The sequence below is a fragment of the Drosophila teissieri genome, chromosome 2L, assembly GCF_016746235.2.
Source record: "Drosophila teissieri strain GT53w chromosome 2L, Prin_Dtei_1.1, whole genome shotgun sequence".
NCBI classification, from domain to species: Eukaryota; Metazoa; Arthropoda; class Insecta; order Diptera; family Drosophilidae; genus Drosophila; species Drosophila teissieri.
The window spans coordinates 4,594,923-4,614,162 of NC_053029.1; the positions used below are offsets into that span (position 1 = coordinate 4,594,923).

A 19,240-nucleotide genomic window follows, 5' to 3' on the forward strand; every position below is an offset into this window, starting at 1 on the left:
CGATATCAATAAAAGCTTAACAGCACTTGCCTGATCAGCTGTTAAAATTGTAAACAGATAAGGTAAGCATATATTTTTGTTTATATTTTATTTGAAGTAATGCATATTTAATTTCAGGGCAATGGTGGCCTTGTGCCGTATTTGCAATTTAAGCTCGGAATCGTGGATAAATATATTCTGTGGGACCCAGGAATACGATTTCCCATATGTGGATGTGGTGTCTTTCTATACTGGCAAAAAAGTTCAACGCGGAGACTCACTTCCTGAAACCATTTGCATGATGTGCCTCGAGAATGCTCGAAAATCCTGGCAGGCCTGCCGAGGAAGTCGGAATGAAGTCTTTAAAGTCTCAGAATTCCACAAAAAAGAGCAGCTTTCCGAAAAAGACCCATTAGGTCGAGACTTCGGTACTCCGGACCGCCGAATAAAGGAAGAGGATTTACTGGAGGAGGAAGTATGCAAGGTTCCGGACTATGAGCGAGAAGACTCAAGTTATAAAGCGGAATCAAGAGTAAAGGAGGAGGAGGAAGTCGAAGAAGATGTATCACATTTTAACAAAGCTCACGTCCAAGTAAAGAACGAACCAATTGAGAATGAATTGTTCGACGAAGAAGGCAGCCAGGAATCGGAAAGTAGTGTTAGTCCCATAGATTGCCTGATAAAAAAGGAGCCAGTTGAGGATGAAGCTTTCACGATAGGAGTTGATCCAGAAGATCACAAGTCCTTACTGTCCGAAACCGATTGCAAACATTCCACCCGCACCTGTAAGAAGCCGTTTCATTGCGACACTTGCAATGCGTACTTTGGCTCACAGTCTTCTCTGGACTCGCACTTCCTCACGCACAAGCAACGACCCCACAACTGCACTTATTGCCAAAAGTATTTCAGGGACGAATTCAGCCTCAAGGACCATATTGCGACCCACAAGCGACCGCACAAGTGCTCCCACTGCCCCAAGTCCTTCCTGTCCACCTACGACCTTAGAAGGCATATCCGGATCCACACAGGAGAGCGGCCCTACTCCTGTGACCACTGTCCAAAGACCTTCTCGGATAAGACAACCTTGACGTCGCACGTGAGAACGCACAAGGGCGAACGGCCCTTCAAATGCCCCGACTGTCCGATGTCCTTTTCGCAGCAGTGCAATCTTCAGAGGCACATCCGCTGTCACACGGGTGAACGACCTTTCACGTGTGCCTTTTGCTCCAAGACCTTCACGCAACAGTCCAATCTTGGCCTGCACATGCGAGCCCACTCCGGAGAACGTTTCGAATGCTCTCTCTGCTCCAAATCCTTTGCCTATAATAACGATCTTAAGCGACACTTGCGCACTCATTCCCAGGAAAAAGTCCAGTGCTCCTTCTGCCCAAAATTATTCGCAACCAGCACAACTCTGGCAAAACACCTGGAAAAAGTACACGAAAATGTCTAAACAACTAGAAAATAAATGAAAATATTTGGTACAAAAAAATGATTTTGTGTTCCTAAAAAAATGTTATTTAAATTTTATATCCTCCAACAGATGAGGGATATCGATATTCGATTCAAATTTCATAGTCCCTAAGAGTACATGCAATTAAACTAACTATAAGTACATCATAAAGAAAACAGTCATTTTAAATTATAATCTTTGTTTTTTTGCTTTATCCTATTGTTAAAATAAAATCAGTTTAAACATGTTTTTAAAATTATATGTAATCGATAACAGGTTTCAGAAGAACAGGGCGTTCTGTGCCTAACGAAACATAAAAGGTGCAGAACACAACAGAAAAACATTGTTGCGGTCAAAATACTCTAGTTTCCATGTAATGGAGGAGATATGTCGAGTTTGTCTGGAAAGGCCCAATGACCTTGTAAACATCTTTGACGCTAGGCGAAAGACCAGAGTTTCCATTGCAGAGATGATCGCCCTGTGCACTGGGCTTCCAGTAAGTCGAGGTGATCTGTTTTCCGAACTGATTTGTCCGCCGTGTTTGGAGGATGCGAAGAACGCATTTTCGATTCGGCAGACCTGCGAAAGGAGCTACCAGTTCTACTGCCAAGTCAGGGACGAAGGAATCGAGGAGGCTCTTTGCGACTTGATTGAAGAAGAGGACTGGGAGTTTTCGGAAGACCATATGGATGCGTCTGAATCCGAGGATGATGACAAAAAAGATGCCTCATTAGACTGCCGCCAATGTCCGACAATGTTCAAGCGAAAAGCTGCTAGGCGACACAAAATCTCCCACTTGGGTAAAAAACCCTCCTTTGTTTGTGATCACTGCCCAAAGAAGTTTATACGTAAGGATCTGCTGAAGTTTCACATAAACACCCACACGGGAGTGCGACCATTCGACTGTTCCCACTGCTCCAAGTCCTTTGCCCAGAATTCCACATTGCAGTCCCATATTCGAACACACACTGGCGAACGGCCCTACAAGTGCCCCCAGTGCTCCAATACTTTTGTAAAATCATCTGATCTTCGGCGGCATATCCGAACTCACGACGACGTACGGCCCCACAAGTGTTTGGAGTGCTCAAAGTCGTTTTCAAGGAAGGCACACCTCCGGGATCACATGCGCTGCCACACAGGCGAAAGGCCGTTTCCCTGTCCTCATTGCTCGAAGACCTTCGCCTTGAATTTCACTCTTCAAAACCACATCCGCACCCACACAGGCGAACGACCGTACAAGTGCTCCCAGTGCTCAAAGTCCTTTAGTTTGGGTACTACGCTTAAGAATCACATGCGCACTCACACCAGAAAAAATCAATTCAAGTGCTCTGAGTGCAAAATGTCCTTTGACCAAAAAAAGGCCCTGCGTAAACACCTTCTTAAGCATCAGAAATCGAATTAATAAAACTTGTAATTAGGAAAATACAACGTTAGTATAAAAAATATTAACTTATTTTGATAATTATTTTGAATTTCGAACATCGATAATAAATCGATTTCCCAAGCATAGGGTGCCCAGTGTACTGTGCACATTGTAAACAATGTAACCTTTTAGTTTATTATTATTTTTAATAGTGGAATAAGGCAAGTTCATTACCTTTTGATTAATTTGGTCACGCGAAAAGGATTCCTAAATTATGAATGATTGCTCTCATAATTATTAAGTATCATTAACCGAAAGTGCTCAAGTAGTATTAGCCGGTGAGTAGTATTAGGTCTAATAATGTTCAGCTTTATACATATTGTTAATTACAGGGATAATGGCGAAAATATGTCGTGTTTGCCTGGATAGTTCCAGTAAATTTATCAATATATTTGACGCCAGACGAAAGACCAGAGTTTCCATTGCCGAGATGATCGCGCAGTGCACTGGGTTTGAGGTCAAACGTGGCGATTTGTTTTCGGAAATGATATGTCCACCGTGCTTGGAGGATGCAAAAAACGCGTATGGTATAATGCAAAGCTGTGAGAAAAGCCATCAGTTCTACTGCCGAGTTCGGGATGAAGGTATCGAGGAGGCCCTATGCGCCTTACTCGAAGAAGAGGACTGGGAGATTTCAGAAGACGAAAGTGCGTGGACTGGATCTGCATCCGATGATGATGACGATGAGAAAATCGACAGCAAAGATGTAGCATTCGAATGCCGCGAATGCTCCAAGCGATACAAGCGAAGGGGATCGTGGATGAGACACATGAGAACTCACACGGACGGACAATCCTTTCCCTGTCCCTACTGCATGCAGAACTTTAAATTTAGGGTCACTCTCAAGGCGCATATGAAAACCCACAATTCAGCCAAACCCTACGAGTGCTCCCACTGCTCAAAGTCCTTTGCGCAGCAGTCCACCTTGCAGTCGCATGAACGAACACACACTGGCGAGCGGCCCTATAAGTGTTCACAGTGCTCCAAAACCTTCATTAAATCCTCAGATCTCCAGCGTCACATCCGCACACATGGCGGTGAAAGGCCGTTCAAGTGTTCCAAGTGCACGAAAACATTTACGAGGAAATTTCACCTTCAAAACCATCTCCGTTCTCACACTGGTGAACGTCCATTCCAGTGTTCCCACTGCCCCAAGGCCTTTGCCCTGAAGCAGCACCTCAAGGAACACAGTCGCCTTCACACACAAGATCGTCCATTTCGCTGCTCCCACTGTACCAAGACATTCCGGCTGAGCAGCACCCTTAAGGAGCACAAGCTCGTACACAGTGATCAAAGGGATTTTAAGTGTCCTCACTGTACCAGTACCTTTAAGCAGAGAAGAACACTTGGAAGACATATTCTCGAGGTACACGAATGACCACTTCTTTGAAAAGGACCAACGTGATTTTCTTAGATGATAAAATACAATAACATATTCATTGGTATTGTAATAACAGGGTATACAATTACGTTTGTAATGAATGTACAACTTTTGATATTCTCTATAATGAAATAAAATGTAATATTTTATTTTATCGTACCAAAACAAAAACAAATGTGTTCTCTCACGCTGCCATCACTGGTCATTTGGGGCATCTCCAACAACAGCTGATCAGCTGTTTACTGTTTATACGGGAGCGGCCTAAGAAATTTCAACAAAAAGTGACGGAAAAGCAAAGGAAAATGAACAATGATAACCCGAATATAGTTTTCAATCCCCTGATAAGCTCCATTCAGAAAGTAGTGCTCTATGAGACGCGTGCGGTAAGAAATCACCACCATCAAATCTTTTTCTGACTAATCACACACATCGTCATCATATCAGCGTCTGTATTTGGTGGGCAGCAACAATCGTGAGACTCGGTTCCGCCTCCTGACCATAGACCGACTCGCCCACAACCGACTGAGTATCGAGGAGAATGCCAACGAGTTCAACAACTTGGAAATCCGACGTTTTGTCGCCTCCCTCACGGGCTCGCCCAGGGTGACGTCCGCTTACGGGGTCCTCGGATTTGTGCGCTTCCTCGAGGGCTACTACCTCTTGCTGGTGACAAAGCGCAAATGCTGCGCCCACATAGGCCGCCATCTGGTCTACACCATCAAGGACACGGTGATGGTGCGTGTGAACGAGGTGACCTCGCAGCGACCCCCGCATCCGCACGAGGATCGCTACAAGCGGATGTTTCAGAATATCGATCTCCGTAGCAACTTCTACTTTTCATACTCCTACGATCTGACGCGCACGCTGCAGTACAACGAGTCCGCGCCTCGCTACGTTGGTGCCAAGGTAGACCTCGACCAAGACGAACCCCTTCCCGATTGGAACACGCTGACCAGCAACGTGGACCAGGCCCATGAGCGCGTGGATTACGCATTCCGCACCGATTCCCGCAAGCGCTTTGTCTGGAATGCCTATCTTCTGCAGCCCATGGAAGGCATCATGCTAAAGGACTGGCTTTTAGAGGTTACTCACGGTTTCGTCAGCCAATCCTGCATCAGCATTTTTGGGCGGCACGTCAACGTTTGCCTGGTAGCACGCAGGAGTTCACGCTTCGCCGGTACTCGTTTCCTTAAACGTGGAGCCAACTTTCAAGGGGACGTGGCCAACGAGGTGGAGACCGAACAAATCGTCAGCGATGGCCAGAGAATCTGCGCCTTCACTCAAATGCGAGGCTCCATACCGTCGCACTGGTCTCAGGATATCAGCAAAATGGTGCCCAAGCCGCAGATTCAATTAGACATTTGCGATCCATATGCGCAGACTCCATCGCTGCACTTCGAACGGCTGCTCTTCCATTATGGTGCGCCGCTTATTATGCTTAATCTGGTGAAGAAGCGGGAGCGGCGCAAGCATGAGTCGATCATTTCCAAGGAGTTGGAGTACAGTATCCGCTATCTCAACCAATTTCTGCCGCCACCGCATCGTATGAAGCACATCCACTTCGATATGGCGCGACAAAGTCGCTTGAGCGGAGGCAACGTCATGGAGCAACTAGCCATTCACGCAGAAAGTATTGTTCAAATGACGGGAATGTTTTTCAAGGCGTCGGGCAGTGAGCCTGGCTTGCAGACTGGAATCGTACGCACAAACTGCGTGGACTGCCTGGATCGCACCAATTCGGCCCAGTTTGCCATTGGAAAGTGCGCTTTGGGTTATCAACTGGAGCGTCTGGGTTTTGTAAAATCCGCTAAGCTGGAGTTCGACTCGGATTGCGTGACGATGCTGGAAAATCTGTACGAGGAGCACGGCGACACATTGGCCTTGCAATACGGAGGGTCTCAGCTGGTGCACCGTATTAAGACATACCGGAAGACGGCTCCCTGGGGATCTCAGGGTAGCGATGTGATGCAGACCCTCAGTCGGTACTACAGCAACACGTTCAGCGACACCGAGAAGCAGCACAGCATCAACTTATTCTTGGGCATATACAAACCCAGTTTGGCAAAGCGTGAGTAATAAACTCGTATGAATTTAAAACATTATTTAAACTAAATCTCAACCAGAGGGTCCCCCCATTTGGGAGCTACAGACGGACTACGATATGCACAACGCATTCGTGCCAAGAGCGGATAGCAAGGCCATCACCGATTGGGTGCGCCGCAAGGTTCGCGAGTGCCTACCCTATTCATGTGCGGATTCCAATAAATTGGTCAAGGAGCTGTTTCGCGTGCACACCAGCGGTCTGGAAATGATCGATGCCTACTCCAACTACCATCAGTCCTTCAAGTGGACTGACTTCAGCGAGCACATCGCCTTTGAGATCAGCCAGCTGGCACTGCGATATATGCCCACATTCCGCACTAATTTCAGTCCGTTCCAGAGGCAAATCCAGACATCGCGAAAAGCGCGTCAGAATCCATCAATGACAGGGCAAAGTTCCACGGGTTCTATGAATAGCAATTCCTCCAGTTCCAGCGAGGGCGACGATAGCTCTAGTGACGAGGATTTAAGTGCAAGTTTTGCGGAGAAGGAGGCAAACCAGACGGAATCGACCGAACCAGCCGCTGCCACGCTGGCCACAGGTCTGCCCTCGATGGAGGAAATCTATGGGTGCACCATTAATCCGCCATCCAAGCAGAGCATGTCTGTTTATAAGAAGTACGTCCAGATGGGCAAGTTGTCCAGTGGAGGTGCGAGGCCAGCTCAGACAGCCGTTGCTCAGCGCGATCAGGAGCTGGCCAAGATCATGCGTGGCATTACCCTGCGTCCACTCAGTGACTACGGAACCGACTCCTATCTCAGCGTGCGTCCGCCGGTCGTTCCTAGCAAGAGTCTCACTGTCTATGCTGAGTACTGCCGCACTCGCACTACCTTCAACGCCGTGCCCAAGCTGGAGGAATTCGATGTACTCTATCAATATGTGCAAAAGCTGTAGTCATTGATATGTAATGCCATCTGATATTTTAGTTTGTTGTCTCAAAATGTATTATATATTATATTCAATATTATAATAAGTTAAATAACCTCCTTAATCCAGTAGTCTCGTTCTACAATTTATTTAAATACTTTAATTTCTGCAGTTAACTTACAAAAGTGATTCGTTAAAAATACTCGGAAATGGCTATTGTTGGGAGAGGTTCCTACCAGTTACTGGGCACTTGGTGCTCCTCCCTCCGCATGTGCGGCTGAGGCTTGCATGGCGTTGTAGCCGTACTTCTGGCCGAGATGGAGCAAGTGTGGGTTCGCGGGCTTGTACACGGTGGCCAGTTCCTGTGTCAGCATGAACTGCTCCTGCTCCGGAAAGTCGTGTTCGCAGTGATGTTCACCGCAGATTTTGCACTCGTAGATGTTTGGTCGCAGCGTGTTGCGAATGCGCTACAAAAGGATTTGAATATCGGGTTAATAATTGGGCATAGGAATATGCCAAAACAAACATACTTCCCAAAAGGTATCTCCACTGGAGCGCAGGAAGTTGATAACCGCATATCCTGGTATGCAGATCAGCGAGAACGAGGCGAACATCCAGCCTATTCCATAGGCCCAGTCCGGATAGGTATAGCGTCCGTTGTGGTAGGTGGGCTCTTGGTAGTTGATCAGACTCAACACCCAGATGGCCTGCATTCGCAAATATCCCATGCTTTTAGATCAATTCTATTTAGCTAAGACTCGGGGTTACTTACAAAGAGGAGGCAGGGTCCCAGGACCAGCCAGCAGGATCTGAAATAGAGGGAAGGCGCCTTTCCGGTCATTTGCTTGACGTTCTTCGACAGTCTTCCCGTGCCGTAGAACCAGGCAATGGCGATCATTTGGCAGAAGGCCAGGAACATGATCGTCACGGAGGCGGCGTAGTGATCCATTAGCTGGAAGTAGTAGATGCCACCCTGTATGATGTTGGGCATCCCGAACAGACACGAGATGACACAGACGAACAGCACCACAATTTCGTGATAGCCCAGGTGTCGCTTGATCCAACGCGGAAAGCCATCCTGTATGGAGGTGACCACCACCTCCACGATGGCAAACTGCGAGTTCAGACCGAGGCAGAGCAGCATGAAGAAGAACATGACCGCCCAGAGCTGGGCGTACGGCATCTTAGCCATCGCCTGGGGATACACCACGAATATCATGCCTGGTCCATCACCGATGACGTCCCTCACATTGGTGTTCTGCTCCAGGGCCAGGTTGCCCAGTGTGGAGAAGGCAAAGATGCCCACCAGGAGACTGGTGATCATATTCACCGCACTCACTGCCACAGTATCCCGCAGGATATTGTTGTTGTACTTGTTGTAGCTGGCAAAGGAGATCATGGATCCGAAGGTGATGCCCAGCGAGTTGAAGTTCTGGGAGGCGGCGTTGATCCACACATTGGCGTTCTTCAGCTCCGACCACTTGGGACGGAAGAAGAAGCGCAGACCCTCCGCAGCTCCGTCCAGGGTCACCGCTCGCGCCATCAGGATGATGATCAGCACGAAGGGAAAGGTGGCCGTGAAGTAGCGCACCTTCGCCGACGACTTGATCGACTTCCACGTGGCGAAGTAGACCATCAGCCAGGCGCAGATCAAGCAGGCGAACAGCTCCCAGCGCATCATGCCCGGATACTCCAGGCCACCGCTGATCTGCAGGACCTTGTTTCTGTCGAAGGGAGATCACATATATAAGGTTACAATGATTTTTCTTATGTAAGTATGCTGTATATTACTCGAAGAATTCCTCGGAAGGAGTGCGAGATGTGTCCGGCGCACTGGCATTTATCCCCTTGCGCTGCGGCACCCAGCAATCCGGCGTGTTCCACCTGGAAGTCATTGATGGAAACCCACATAAGAAGAAGCCATATATGAATGGGAAATATGGGTAACCCACCTGTTGTTGCAGTCGATCCAGGGCATCTCCGTTTTGAATGACGTGAAGAAGTAGTAGATGGCGTAGGCTATGATGACACTATAGTAGGTGGACATGAGGAACGAGACGACCACGCTGGCGAGTCCGGCTCCTGAGGAGGCAGAAAAGAGGCCATCGATAAGTAACCCAGCACACCCAAATCAGTCGGGGATCTCCAGCTGCAGCTCAACATTATGGCAATGCCAGTTGCATTGAGTTGAGCATACACGAAAATTAGACTTAATTAGGCCAGATGACAGTCGGACCGGTTTCGTATGGAATCACATGTCTAGACTGGCCCTCATCTGCATAATTGGCCATATGCCTGCCTCTTACGGCGACAATTGGATCCGTTCGAAGTCGTTCGCGAATCGTGGTTAAATAGTTTTTACACGTTATTAATATTTATTAGCTTGCATCTTCGTGGGCGTGGTTTGTTTGCAAAATATTGACAGTAATTAAGCGTTTGGCAACGGCAAAAATAGCAAAATCTACTGTGCCTACCACACAGCTTGTGCTGGTGGTGTGAGGAGGGGGGAATTTTCCCGGCTTGCCTTCGGGTTTTCACGCCACCTCCACAACACAATGGCCCAGCTAATTAGCTTCCGCCCGTATGCAAGTGGAGCATCGCAGCGCACGGAATGAGAAGGCTCACTGCGATTGTGATTACCTGGTGTAAATCACAACGCAAAATAGAGCTCGGCAAGCTGGCTAAATATTTGATTGACCTTGGCCCATGGCCAAGTTCATACTTGGCCAAATCAGCGGGCTCTCTTTTATGTTTGTCATGCTGGTTGGACAAGCCTGGCTTTCATTTGTTTCCAAGGGGGGTTTTCAAAGTTATGACAAGCATGACGCATTTGAAAATTGCAAATGACGCAATACTATAGGCAACAATTTAAATTGCATATATGATCTATAAGAATATACCATTCTCTATTCACAAACGTCGCTCTTGACAACAGGCCGTATGTGTAATATTTATTGATAACTATTACGTATACGAGCCGTATGCCATTGTTGTACAGCTGTGCAAGTACAAATACATTAACTTCATGTATTAGACTTATAAATATCAAACTTTAAAGATAACAAATTGCGTTTTATACTTTTACTCACCCTTGAACAGAGGACACAGTTGACCCAGTGCCCCAATGGGTCCTCGACCGGTGTATTGGCCAACGGAGAGCTCCATGAAGAGCAGCGGAATGCTGCATATGAACAGTATTATGCAATAAGGTACTAGAAAAACACCTGTAACGACGAAAAGCAAATCATGTACACATGTACGTGTAGCCCTGGACGAGAGCAGCTAAGCAAATAATTTAAATTAATTATAAATATTTGACATAAGCAAATGCAAATGGCATGAAACTGCCGTCTATCATTCTACGCGTCATTAGCAGGAGGTCGTGTGCCAGTTTCTCCACTGTCACACCAGCTCATTACGCCCCCATTTCCATTCCCGATCCCCTCGAGAAATGGGGTAGCTAGGCAGGGGCCCAGCTCCGGGTCTCCAAGTGCAAATGAAGATGGACGCGGGCCTCCGAGCTCGCGTGATCGAGAAACACCGGCCAAGTGATGACAGTGACCGCTCTATTATCTATGCCCGCTGCCCTGAGCTTAAACAAATTTTAATTTATGACTTTTAAACGTTTCAGCGGAAATGCCGCTTAAAGCGCAAAATTGTCAAATGTTTTAGAGCAACTAAAACAAACAACTAAACCCCCATATCTTCCCATTGCCGTCGCACGAAATCAAAGTAACTATCTCAATATCTGTCTTATCGCATGTGCAGGTTTATTTTTTTTTGGCGGCACTCTTAGTCACTTGCTGGACTCTCACGAGGCACTTCCGCTAAGCCTTCCCCGGAAAATCTCGGAATTGCCTACGACTGACCCCTTTCTTAATTCCCAATTGAACCGGAGATCTTTTTCGGAGGCACAGATAGGGGTATAAATAGTTTCTGTGCAAGTATAACAAGTAAAAATAGTAACTGAGTAAAGAAAAGTATCTCATATCTATAGAAATCGCCAAAAAATAATCTTATCGTAAATATACATAAATGCTAGTCAATTTATAGCACTGTGCATATGCGAACTTACCACCGCCACTCTTGTAGCACATGTAGGGAAATCGCCAGACGTTGCCCAGACCCACCGAGTATCCAATGCAGGCCAGGACGAACTGCATCTTGTTGGCCCAGTGCTGCTGGCGCGGCTTCAGGTGCGCCGTCTCATCGGACATGTCCAAGTAGCTGTCGTCGTCATCAATCCCCAAGGGTCTAAAAAGAGAAGGCGGAGGAGGATTCAAAAATAGCCATACATGCACAGCACACACACTAAATTAGTTGATGCGTCAAATGGCTTAATTGCAGTAATCACATGGACCCGAACCCACCATGTGGGGGCTGGCCATTCCATTGGAGGTGTCAACTGGCGGTGCATTGTGCCGGTGACGAGAATCTGATCCGGGATTGTCGTGTCATGGATGGCTGCTGAATTGTGTGCAATTGGTGGTGTGGGTGGAGGTGCCACCGATTTGAGCAGCCGTTCGTGTCGGCTTCTCCCCCATTTGAGTGTTTTGATTAAATCGGGGAAATATTGAAAATATGCAGTTGAGCGGTCGCATGTCGACCACACGGCGCTTTTAATAATATTTATGTGTTTTGCCAAACGGAATTATAGTCATTGTGAATCAGTGCTTTGTTAAATTAAATGCTATGTACATAAATCTATATCCTAGTTTCTGTTTAGCAAAGTGCCTGATATAATGAAAACTAAATATTATAAAATTTGTATATAAATTGTGTCCAAAATGCAATTTCTCCGAAAACTCTTGATATATCAACATTTTATAAGCAGCACTATATATAGGCAGGCATTAAAAAAACACATATTTACTATCCTTTGTGGACTAGTGGTAAGTTGGGTATAAACAGTCTACTTAACAATCAAGCATTCATTCAAATTTAATCAGCGCTTTATCGCTAATGCTTATGGCAAATAAAGCAGACGATCAGCGTTTAAAGGCCTGATTCGAGACGTTATGCAACTGGAATTTTTCCCCTGGGCTCTTACACTTTGGCCACCCGGTTGAAGCGGAAGAAGGACTGCTCCGAGTGCCTCGAGGACTGGGCATCGTAATCCTGGCGGTTTGGCATCTCGACTCTCGCCTACTCCTGTGGTTTAATCTACTTGTATTCAGGAGTTACTTGTAATGCAGCCTTTGAACTGTGAAGGTATCCATGGATGCCAAGGATATGTGGAGCAGTAGTCGCGGGCACTGGATGGACACTAGGAGTGGCAACTGATCGGCTCGTGGGTTGACGCGCTACTGACTACAAATCCGGCAATTTTCAGCCGGGTTTCGGCCGCAATCCCGGTGTTTATGGAGCACACAATGGAGCGTGGTAATTGGTCCGGCCAACACAAACAGATAAATCACAAAACCGATCGAACCGAGCTATTGATCTCGTTAAGGAACGTTGCTTAAAAATAGCTGATGCGAGATTGGCACGTTTTGGTTGGCAATCATGTGGACCCCGCGCCCAAAGATGCCACAAGGGTGTTAAAATTCCCTGTTTGCCAAATGTTCAACAATGTTATTCTATGCTAAGGTGCCAAATGCTGGCCAAATTTGCCACAACTGTTAGATCGTTTTATCGGCGCCCCTTTGTCAAGCTAATGGCCCTAACTATACACAGAGAGAAACAGCTAACAGAAATTTCAATTAAAATTTGATTTGGAAATTTATGCGACCCCTCTACTTTACTGATTCAGAAGAGCTCGGGTTTTAATTAACACTTACGGCGGCGTCTGCGGATTGACCATGTCGAAGAGCTCGTTGGCGGTGGTGGGCACTCGCCGGATGACCAGCTTGCGTCCATCCGTCGACCCAATGCCAATGGAGGCCAGCGAGCGAACGGAGGTCACATCGGAGTAGATCTGGTTGCCGGCCAGGTCGTGGAAATGATAGGAACTGCCGCTCAGCGAGGCCTGTGGTTGCATGTACAGCGGATTGGGGGCCTGTAATCCGGAAGTGGCCATCGATACGGCTCCAACCAGATTGCCGCTACTGTCGCTCAGGCCCGGAAGATAACCTGCAAGGGATTATGAAATATAATCGCATTATAATAGTTCCAGGTAAAAGATAATATCTGATGATGTTATCATATCAAATGACTGCATTTCCAGCGCGATAAAGGGTATATAATCAATTACAGAATTAATAATTACACAATAATTACAATTTGTGCCATTATATGCCTCAAATTTGCCTTAATGATGTAGAACTCGAGTAGCTGAATATTAGGTAAGCCAAACTAACTTTCGCTGAATGACACTGGGGCACTTATAGGTAGACATTTAATTATTAGTAGGACAACATTATCAAAAGCCTGTTCAAGTATTTCGTGCAATTAAAAGATTAGGAGGCGTTTTCAAGCAAAGCAATTGAGTACAAGCAATTACATACGCGCACTTTGCAACTCAATATGCGGGTGAGGGATGGGCAGTGAGGTTTGAGGGTCACCAACCTGAGACCACGGAGCGCATACTGCTGTGGTGGCTGCCTAAGCGCGATTTCAGCTCCATGCTGAGCGGCGAGACGGCCACCGAATCCCCGGCCATGGTGGTGGTGGTGGTGCAGGTCAGGGTGGCGGGCGTGGGTGAGATGGCGGGCATGGTCACGGGAACTGGAGCTGCAGATGGCTCAGGAATCGCAGCGGCTTGTTCATCGCAATCGTCGATGGTGAAGGTGACCGTGGAGGTGGATCCGGCTGCCGTCGGCTGATGGGCCTGCACCACCTGGCCCGGTAGCAATACCTCCGAATTGGGCCTGGTGCGGACCGATGCCTGGCGCTGTGGCGGCTGTTTGTGCAGAGCCGCCGCCATGGCCGCCAGCGCGGTGGTGGAGCTGGTTTGGCGGAAGGGAAGTGGTCCGGCTACCGCACCGCTTCCCGGCGGTGTTCCTGGGGTGGCCGGTATAATGATGAACTTGTGCGCCCGGGACGAGGACGACCGGATGAGCCGTGCCTGCTCGTCGCCCTCGTAGCAGCTCTCCGCGCCGCTGTCAGAGAGTTGGCTGTGCCTCAAGGGCGTTAGGCCGGTGGGCGGGGCGCGTTTGAGCACCACCTGGTCGGGTGTGGTGCCTAGCACCTGGCTGGCGTCTTTGTTGTCCGCCATTGGGAAGGTTGAGGTTGAGTAGAGAGGAGGGCCTCTCTGTGGGAAATTCGTGTGGCTGCTGTAGCTGTGTTGCTGGTTGCCAGTTGATGTGTTGCTAGTTGCAGGTTGCTAGTTGCTGCTTGCTGCGTGCTATTCGCTGGTCGCTTTATCATAAAAACATTTTGAACGGCGACTGTTGTTGGATTTTGCACTGGTTCGCTGATGCTGGGGCCGCTTTCATATCTATCATTTTGAATGCTCGCAATCTGCGATTGCGATTGCGAGTACTGGTTGACACAATTTTAAATCACATTTAAACCTTGAGTTGCACAATGTTGTTGTTGCTGGCCGCGTGAGTTTGAGCTTTTAAATCAAAATAAACTAAATCATGTGAAAGCCAGCACGAGTTATCTTTATTTGCTTTAATAGAGGTGATTACTTTCATGAAAGTTGCTCTTTAACCATGTTGCTCTTTAATAAAGTAAAACATTGTATGCCTACTCTGCAAATTGTTATCACTTTCTGGGGAATTCACTTTCCCAACTCAGTGCGCACCCATAAAACTGACTGAATTTACCTTTTCTTTTTACCTAAACTTTATATATTTTTCTCGTATTTGTTTATATAAATAAACAAACTGAAGTTTTGTTCCATTTTTTTTTACATTTTATCACCGCCACAGATAAACCAACTCGAGCTCTTCAGCCACACACAGGTGAACGGCAACTCGCACTTGACGTTACAGATACAAATTTGTATCTTATCGGCGATGTGGCCCTAAAAGGTTGCTCCCGACCACGTCGCCCACCTCTCGTGGTCGCCTTCTTGGAAAGCATTTCTCGGACTGCTTTCGTTTCGATGACTGAGAGTGACGCTTTTACCCATATCGGGCTCTTTGAGTTTGAAAGTTTCCGCTTGTGGAGGAACAAGTGGCACTACGTCATTGGCACGCGATCTGCTCCAGTGACTCTCCGGTCAGCAGCAGACCACGAAAGGTCAGCGAGCTGGCTCAACTGTGCCGTAATTAATAATTACGCATCTTACCGTACACATATCATATATCATGGCACGCTAGGGGGTTTCGTTGTAATATGAAAATCAGCCGCACTCAAGTAGTAAAAATGTAAATTTTCAGCCAGAGCGCGAGGCACGAATAAAAACCGATTAAACTGAGCTCGAAAACATTCCAATTGTATTTACATAACTGTGTACGGTACGAGTAGAGTAAGCTTCTTAAAATATCAACGCTTGACTTTTTGGGGCTTTCGTTCAATCCCTCACACTAAAAGGAAAAAAAACCTGATTGATTACTTTTGTCGGGCAATAAATCACTTATGGTGCGATGTGTGAATTCAATTCGCTTTACGGCTGAAGCTGAGAAAGCTAAACCCTGAGAAATGTTTTGGTAATTGCTTACTTCGAGTTTGACAGTGGGAGAAACATTGCGACACCGTATACGACAGCTATACCTCATTGTAAGTCGTAAAACGTCTATAGAAAGCTGCGGCATCAACAGATGTTCTATTCCGGGCACATCCCTTGTCTCGCACTGAACTATAAGACCAAATTAACACTCCGACTTGTTAATGAAAGCTGTGCCCATCCAGTGCTAAATTCCCCATTATACAACATGTTTGTTTGCCCAGTTGCTGCCCCAACAAACAGCCATTAAGTGCTGCTTTAACCGATATGCTGTGCTGCACTCGAAGATTAAACAAACAAAAATATTTAACACCTTGGCCAAATGGATAATCACACACACTTTAATGATGGCAATCAGAGCGCCAGCGATCGACACTAATAATGGTAATTTTATTCACTTTGATTCACTTGTTCCTGCAGTTCAATTTAGATTCGTGTGTGGGGCATGGAGATCCATTCATTCAGCCGCCGAACAATGACCAATTTCAATCATAATAAACGTAATAGAACAATCAACGCACATCAAATTACCCGACAACGGCAATCGAGCGGATCGAGATAACGCCGCGTATACTTAATGCCCAGTGTGCGAGTGTAGTGCGAGGTGCTCAACTTTACGTGCCGCACTTTCGACGACTTAACAGATTAACCATGAGTCCATGGAGGAGGCCCCGAAAACGTGCCAACACGCGCGCCGTCAAATGTCAACTGATCCAATCCCCATGTGCGAATATCGTTTGCACTTGCGACTGCTGCTGCGGCATACCACAAACCCGATCCGCTCGCGCTCTCCACATGTACACGTGTATATACAAATGTAGCTATAGTATGTGTATATGGCCAGCTATATCTCGCCGCTCTACCCATATCTGGCCCGACCACTCTGCCGGAGAGCGGATCCAGTATTATAAGTGGCGGGCCGATTTGAGAAGCACTACGGGTTAGGCTTGTTCCCGCTCCCCCAAAATGCTGGAATATTAATTCGGATTATCTGACCACCAAGAAGAAGCTACAATTTTCGCCACATATGTGACCGCTTGATCGCTTAACTGGCCAGATTCAAGTCGAGTGCAAGTGGAATGCTGGAGGAATACTTAATTTAATTATCGTTGGAGTCCCCACCGTACGCAACCGACTTGATTGTTGATTTATATTTATTTATTTATTTATTAGTTTACAATAAGCGATTACAATTATGTTCGTTTCTCGTTATAAGTACAATTTAACTATTGCTTTCTTTTTACAATAAGAGCCATTCTTATTTCTTATTATTTTCTCTTTTATATTTGCTGCCAGTGCAAAAAGTTTTGTCTATGTTCAATGTAACTCTATTTAGGTTCCGATTTCGAAGCGGTTCTTGTGAAGAAAAATAAAAGTGTGTGGTAATTGTGAACGAGGCTGTTGCAAATTTGTGCACTTGCTTGTACATTCTATGGGCTATGGAATTAAGAAAATAATTTTATGCCTGGCATGGGTTAGGGTTAGCCTGTGATTTAGTTCGGATTTGGGAGTCAAGGTGCAGAAACCTATACACAATAATGCGCTACTAAAAATACCATAGAGTTTGCCTGTGTATTATTTACAAATTCTGTCTCTTTGTGTACGTGTCTGAGTGCGAGTTTATTTTGTATGGTATTTTACTATAAAGAAAATTCTCTTTCCTCTTAAAGTAGTGACTATACATTTTGTTTACGTTTAATAATATTAATTTAAAACTTCATGTTTAATAATTTAATTATCCAGGCCTCGCCCTGCGAACCCGCAATCCCACCAGCAATCATCGCATCGGGACAAGACATGCTCCGTGAAGCGGGCGCCGGAAACGGAAATTCGCTGCATAGTTTCCGGCGCGTTAACAGAGGCCTGCTGTTTCCGATGGAGAATGGAAAGGGGGGCGGGGCAGGGGCAGGGGCGCTGGTTCGTTGCCTTTTTAAGTACGCTCTGTACTTTTGTGTCTACATATTAGTAAGTTAGTGGAAGTATCTCTTTTGCATTAAAAACAATCACAACAATTTAATATTAATTGACTATAAAACTACAAAAATAATGGTTAATCATAGTAGAGTGTAGTACAAGTAAGTGGTCGAGGGACAGTAGTCAAAATCAAATCCTCCATTAGTCGGTGTTGCGATTAAAATTAAAACAAACCTAGTATTTCCTATGCAATAGATAAGTATCTTTTGTGCGCTGATGACGCCTCAGTGGCAGTTATAGTTATGTTCCCTCAACGAGTTGCTGCCTAGATCCAGATGAAACTGTTCCCACGTCTATAAGCTGTTAGAGTGGTCTGATTTCTTCGAGGTTTGTGTGTGTGTGTGTTTTGGACTCTTGAGCTTGCCTACAATCCAACTGGGACAATCGTTGATATATTGTCCAGTGGTTATGGATGATAGACGTGGAATAGTATCCTATCGACCGAGGCCCAACGATCTCCTACATATATTATGCTAGAGAGTATTCTGGGGTGCATTGTTCGTTTTTTCTTGTTGGAAATCAAAGGCAGTTTTCAATTTTAACGGGCGAGTTGAGTTGGTATCTAAATTACAGGAAGTAGTTGCAGTTGTGTGTGCGTGTGTCTGTGCTATAATACAAAGTGTCGTTGCTACTACCCACACCCTAAATATTTATAGGAAGTCTTTAGTTATACATATATAACAGAATTAATATTGGTTCGCGACTAATGAAGAAGTTGTCGTTAGAGGACGAGAATTCGTTTGTAGCTGCACTCTCTATGGGTGAATTCCCTCACATCTGTTTGGCAGTTGGTGGTCTCTCTATGTGGCAGCTAAACGTACAAACACTACGCGGAATTCTCATGTTAGTAGGAAGGAGAATACTAATCGTTATTACAATTAATAAAATTATTTTCTTAAGCTACTAAATTACTTTCGTGCATTCTTCATGCGATTCTCGCTTTGTCATTTTTGCTTTTTACAATAATTCAATCTTTCATAGTTTCGTTTTACGGCCAACAGAGCCGGCTATACTTTCAGCTCACAACTGTACTTTTGTTTTTCTTTTCTTCAATCTTGATTATCTTTCGCGATTTGATCTCTTTTGCGTTAATCATAACCTTTTGCACTTGCCTTTCAAATATTCACAAAGTTTTCTTTTTCATTATCATTCGATATTCTTACATACTAAAGATATAGCTAGGTGTTGTGTATCAGTGTACTGTTACGTTACGTTTAGGAGATGTAATCCGGCGTTGGCTCGGGCACTGCGTCCGGATTGGAGAACAGCGGGTTGGGGAACTCTGGGGGATGGGGCAGGGGCGCAATGGTCTTGGGCCTCCTCCTGTAGGCCATCAGCCAGCAGGAAACAGCCACGGCAACGGCCACAAGAGCCAGCAGAGCCGTGATGACCAGCGCAATGATCAGTCCCACCATAGACACGCAGATGTCCTCGACCCTTTGAGCCGCCGGTTTTACTGTGGGAAATGGAAATCAAAGTTAGTTATGGTTCGGGCTATGATCCAT

The 19,240-nt window shown here is 46.1% G+C and overlaps 6 protein-coding genes across 8 annotated transcripts in view; 4 read left to right on the top strand and 2 right to left on the bottom strand.

Moving 5' to 3' along the window:
• Positions 1-20: 20 nt before the first annotated feature.
• On the top strand, positions 21-1,432 carry LOC122611872 (zinc finger protein 771-like). The gene is made up of 2 exons (XM_043785236.1): positions 21-62; positions 118-1,432. Exon 2 carries the CDS (start codon positions 122-124, stop codon positions 1,430-1,432), a length of 1,311 nt encoding a protein of 436 aa, XP_043641171.1. The 5' UTR covers positions 21-62; positions 118-121.
• A 298-nt stretch (positions 1,433-1,730) lies between these two features.
• On the top strand, positions 1,731-2,864 carry LOC122611557 (zinc finger protein 525-like). The gene has a single exon (XM_043784726.1). The coding sequence runs from the start codon at positions 1,809-1,811 to the stop codon at positions 2,832-2,834; it is 1,026 nt and encodes a 341-aa protein (XP_043640661.1). The 5' UTR covers positions 1,731-1,808; the 3' UTR covers positions 2,835-2,864.
• A 95-nt stretch (positions 2,865-2,959) lies between these two features.
• On the top strand, positions 2,960-4,355 carry LOC122611556 (oocyte zinc finger protein XlCOF6.1-like). The gene is made up of 2 exons (XM_043784725.1): positions 2,960-3,133; positions 3,188-4,355. The coding sequence occupies exon 2, from the start codon at positions 3,193-3,195 to the stop codon at positions 4,231-4,233; it is 1,041 nt and encodes a 346-aa protein (XP_043640660.1). The 5' UTR covers positions 2,960-3,133; positions 3,188-3,192; the 3' UTR covers positions 4,234-4,355.
• Positions 4,356-4,401: 46 nt separating this feature from the next.
• On the top strand, positions 4,402-7,315 carry LOC122611548 (polyphosphoinositide phosphatase). The gene is made up of 3 exons (XM_043784717.1): positions 4,402-4,619; positions 4,681-6,304; positions 6,360-7,315. Exons 1-3 carry the CDS (start codon positions 4,539-4,541, stop codon positions 7,229-7,231), a joined length of 2,577 nt encoding a protein of 858 aa, XP_043640652.1. The 5' UTR covers positions 4,402-4,538; the 3' UTR covers positions 7,232-7,315.
• A 10-nt stretch (positions 7,316-7,325) lies between these two features.
• Positions 7,326-16,455, bottom strand: LOC122611547 (sodium- and chloride-dependent GABA transporter ine). 3 transcript variants are annotated; one of them, XM_043784715.1, is made up of 10 exons: positions 16,283-16,455; positions 13,712-14,702; positions 12,985-13,276; positions 11,280-11,458; positions 10,294-10,428; positions 9,157-9,286; positions 8,996-9,088; positions 7,977-8,928; positions 7,735-7,911; positions 7,326-7,671 (listed from the first exon to the last, which is right to left on the bottom strand). In XM_043784715.1, exons 2-10 carry the CDS (start codon positions 14,358-14,360, stop codon positions 7,444-7,446), a joined length of 2,835 nt encoding a protein of 944 aa, XP_043640650.1. In that variant the 5' UTR covers positions 14,361-14,702; positions 16,283-16,455; the 3' UTR covers positions 7,326-7,443. The 3 variants fall into 3 exon arrangements, with proteins under 3 accessions (XP_043640650.1, XP_043640649.1, XP_043640651.1); XM_043784714.1 differs by having other exon boundaries at positions 13,712-16,455; XM_043784716.1 differs by lacking the exons at positions 12,985-13,276; positions 13,712-14,702; positions 16,283-16,455 and adding an exon at positions 12,255-12,499.
• A 442-nt stretch (positions 16,456-16,897) lies between these two features.
• Positions 16,898-19,240, bottom strand: part of LOC122611518 — a 113,116-nt gene continuing 110,773 nt past the window's right edge. Inside the window, 1 exon segment of the mRNA XM_043784654.1 lies at positions 16,898-19,191. Within this exon segment, the coding sequence (XP_043640589.1) occupies positions 18,950-19,191 (242 nt within the window). The 3' untranslated portion in view covers positions 16,898-18,949.

What these genes read in the sequence shown, in the direction of transcription:
- LOC122611556 (XM_043784725.1), top strand. Translation starts at nt 3,193, where the DNA reads ATGGCGAAAATATGTCGTGTTTGCCTGGATAGTTCCAGTAAATTTATC.
- LOC122611557 (XM_043784726.1), top strand. Translation starts at nt 1,809, where the DNA reads ATGGAGGAGATATGTCGAGTTTGTCTGGAAAGGCCCAATGACCTTGTA.
- LOC122611872 (XM_043785236.1), top strand. Translation starts at nt 122, where the DNA reads ATGGTGGCCTTGTGCCGTATTTGCAATTTAAGCTCGGAATCGTGGATA.
- LOC122611548 (XM_043784717.1), top strand. Translation starts at nt 4,539, where the DNA reads ATGAACAATGATAACCCGAATATAGTTTTCAATCCCCTGATAAGCTCC. An exon ending in TGCTCTATGAGACGCGTGCG is followed by an intron (nt 4,620 to 4,680) that starts GTAAGAAATCAC and finishes TCATCATATCAG; the next exon opens with CGTCTGTATTTGGTGGGCAG. An exon ending in CAAACCCAGTTTGGCAAAGC is followed by an intron (nt 6,305 to 6,359) that starts GTGAGTAATAAA and finishes AATCTCAACCAG; the next exon opens with AGGGTCCCCCCATTTGGGAG.
- LOC122611547 (XM_043784715.1), bottom strand. Translation starts at nt 14,360, where the DNA reads ATGGCGGACAACAAAGACGCCAGCCAGGTGCTAGGCACCACACCCGAC. An exon ending in TATGCGCTCCGTGGTCTCAG is followed by an intron (nt 13,277 to 13,711) that starts GTTGGTGACCCT and finishes AATCCCTTGCAG; the next exon opens with GTTATCTTCCGGGCCTGAGC. An exon ending in ACTGTGTCCTCTGTTCAAGG is followed by an intron (nt 9,287 to 10,293) that starts GTGAGTAAAAGT and finishes CTGCCTCCTCAG; the next exon opens with GAGCCGGACTCGCCAGCGTG.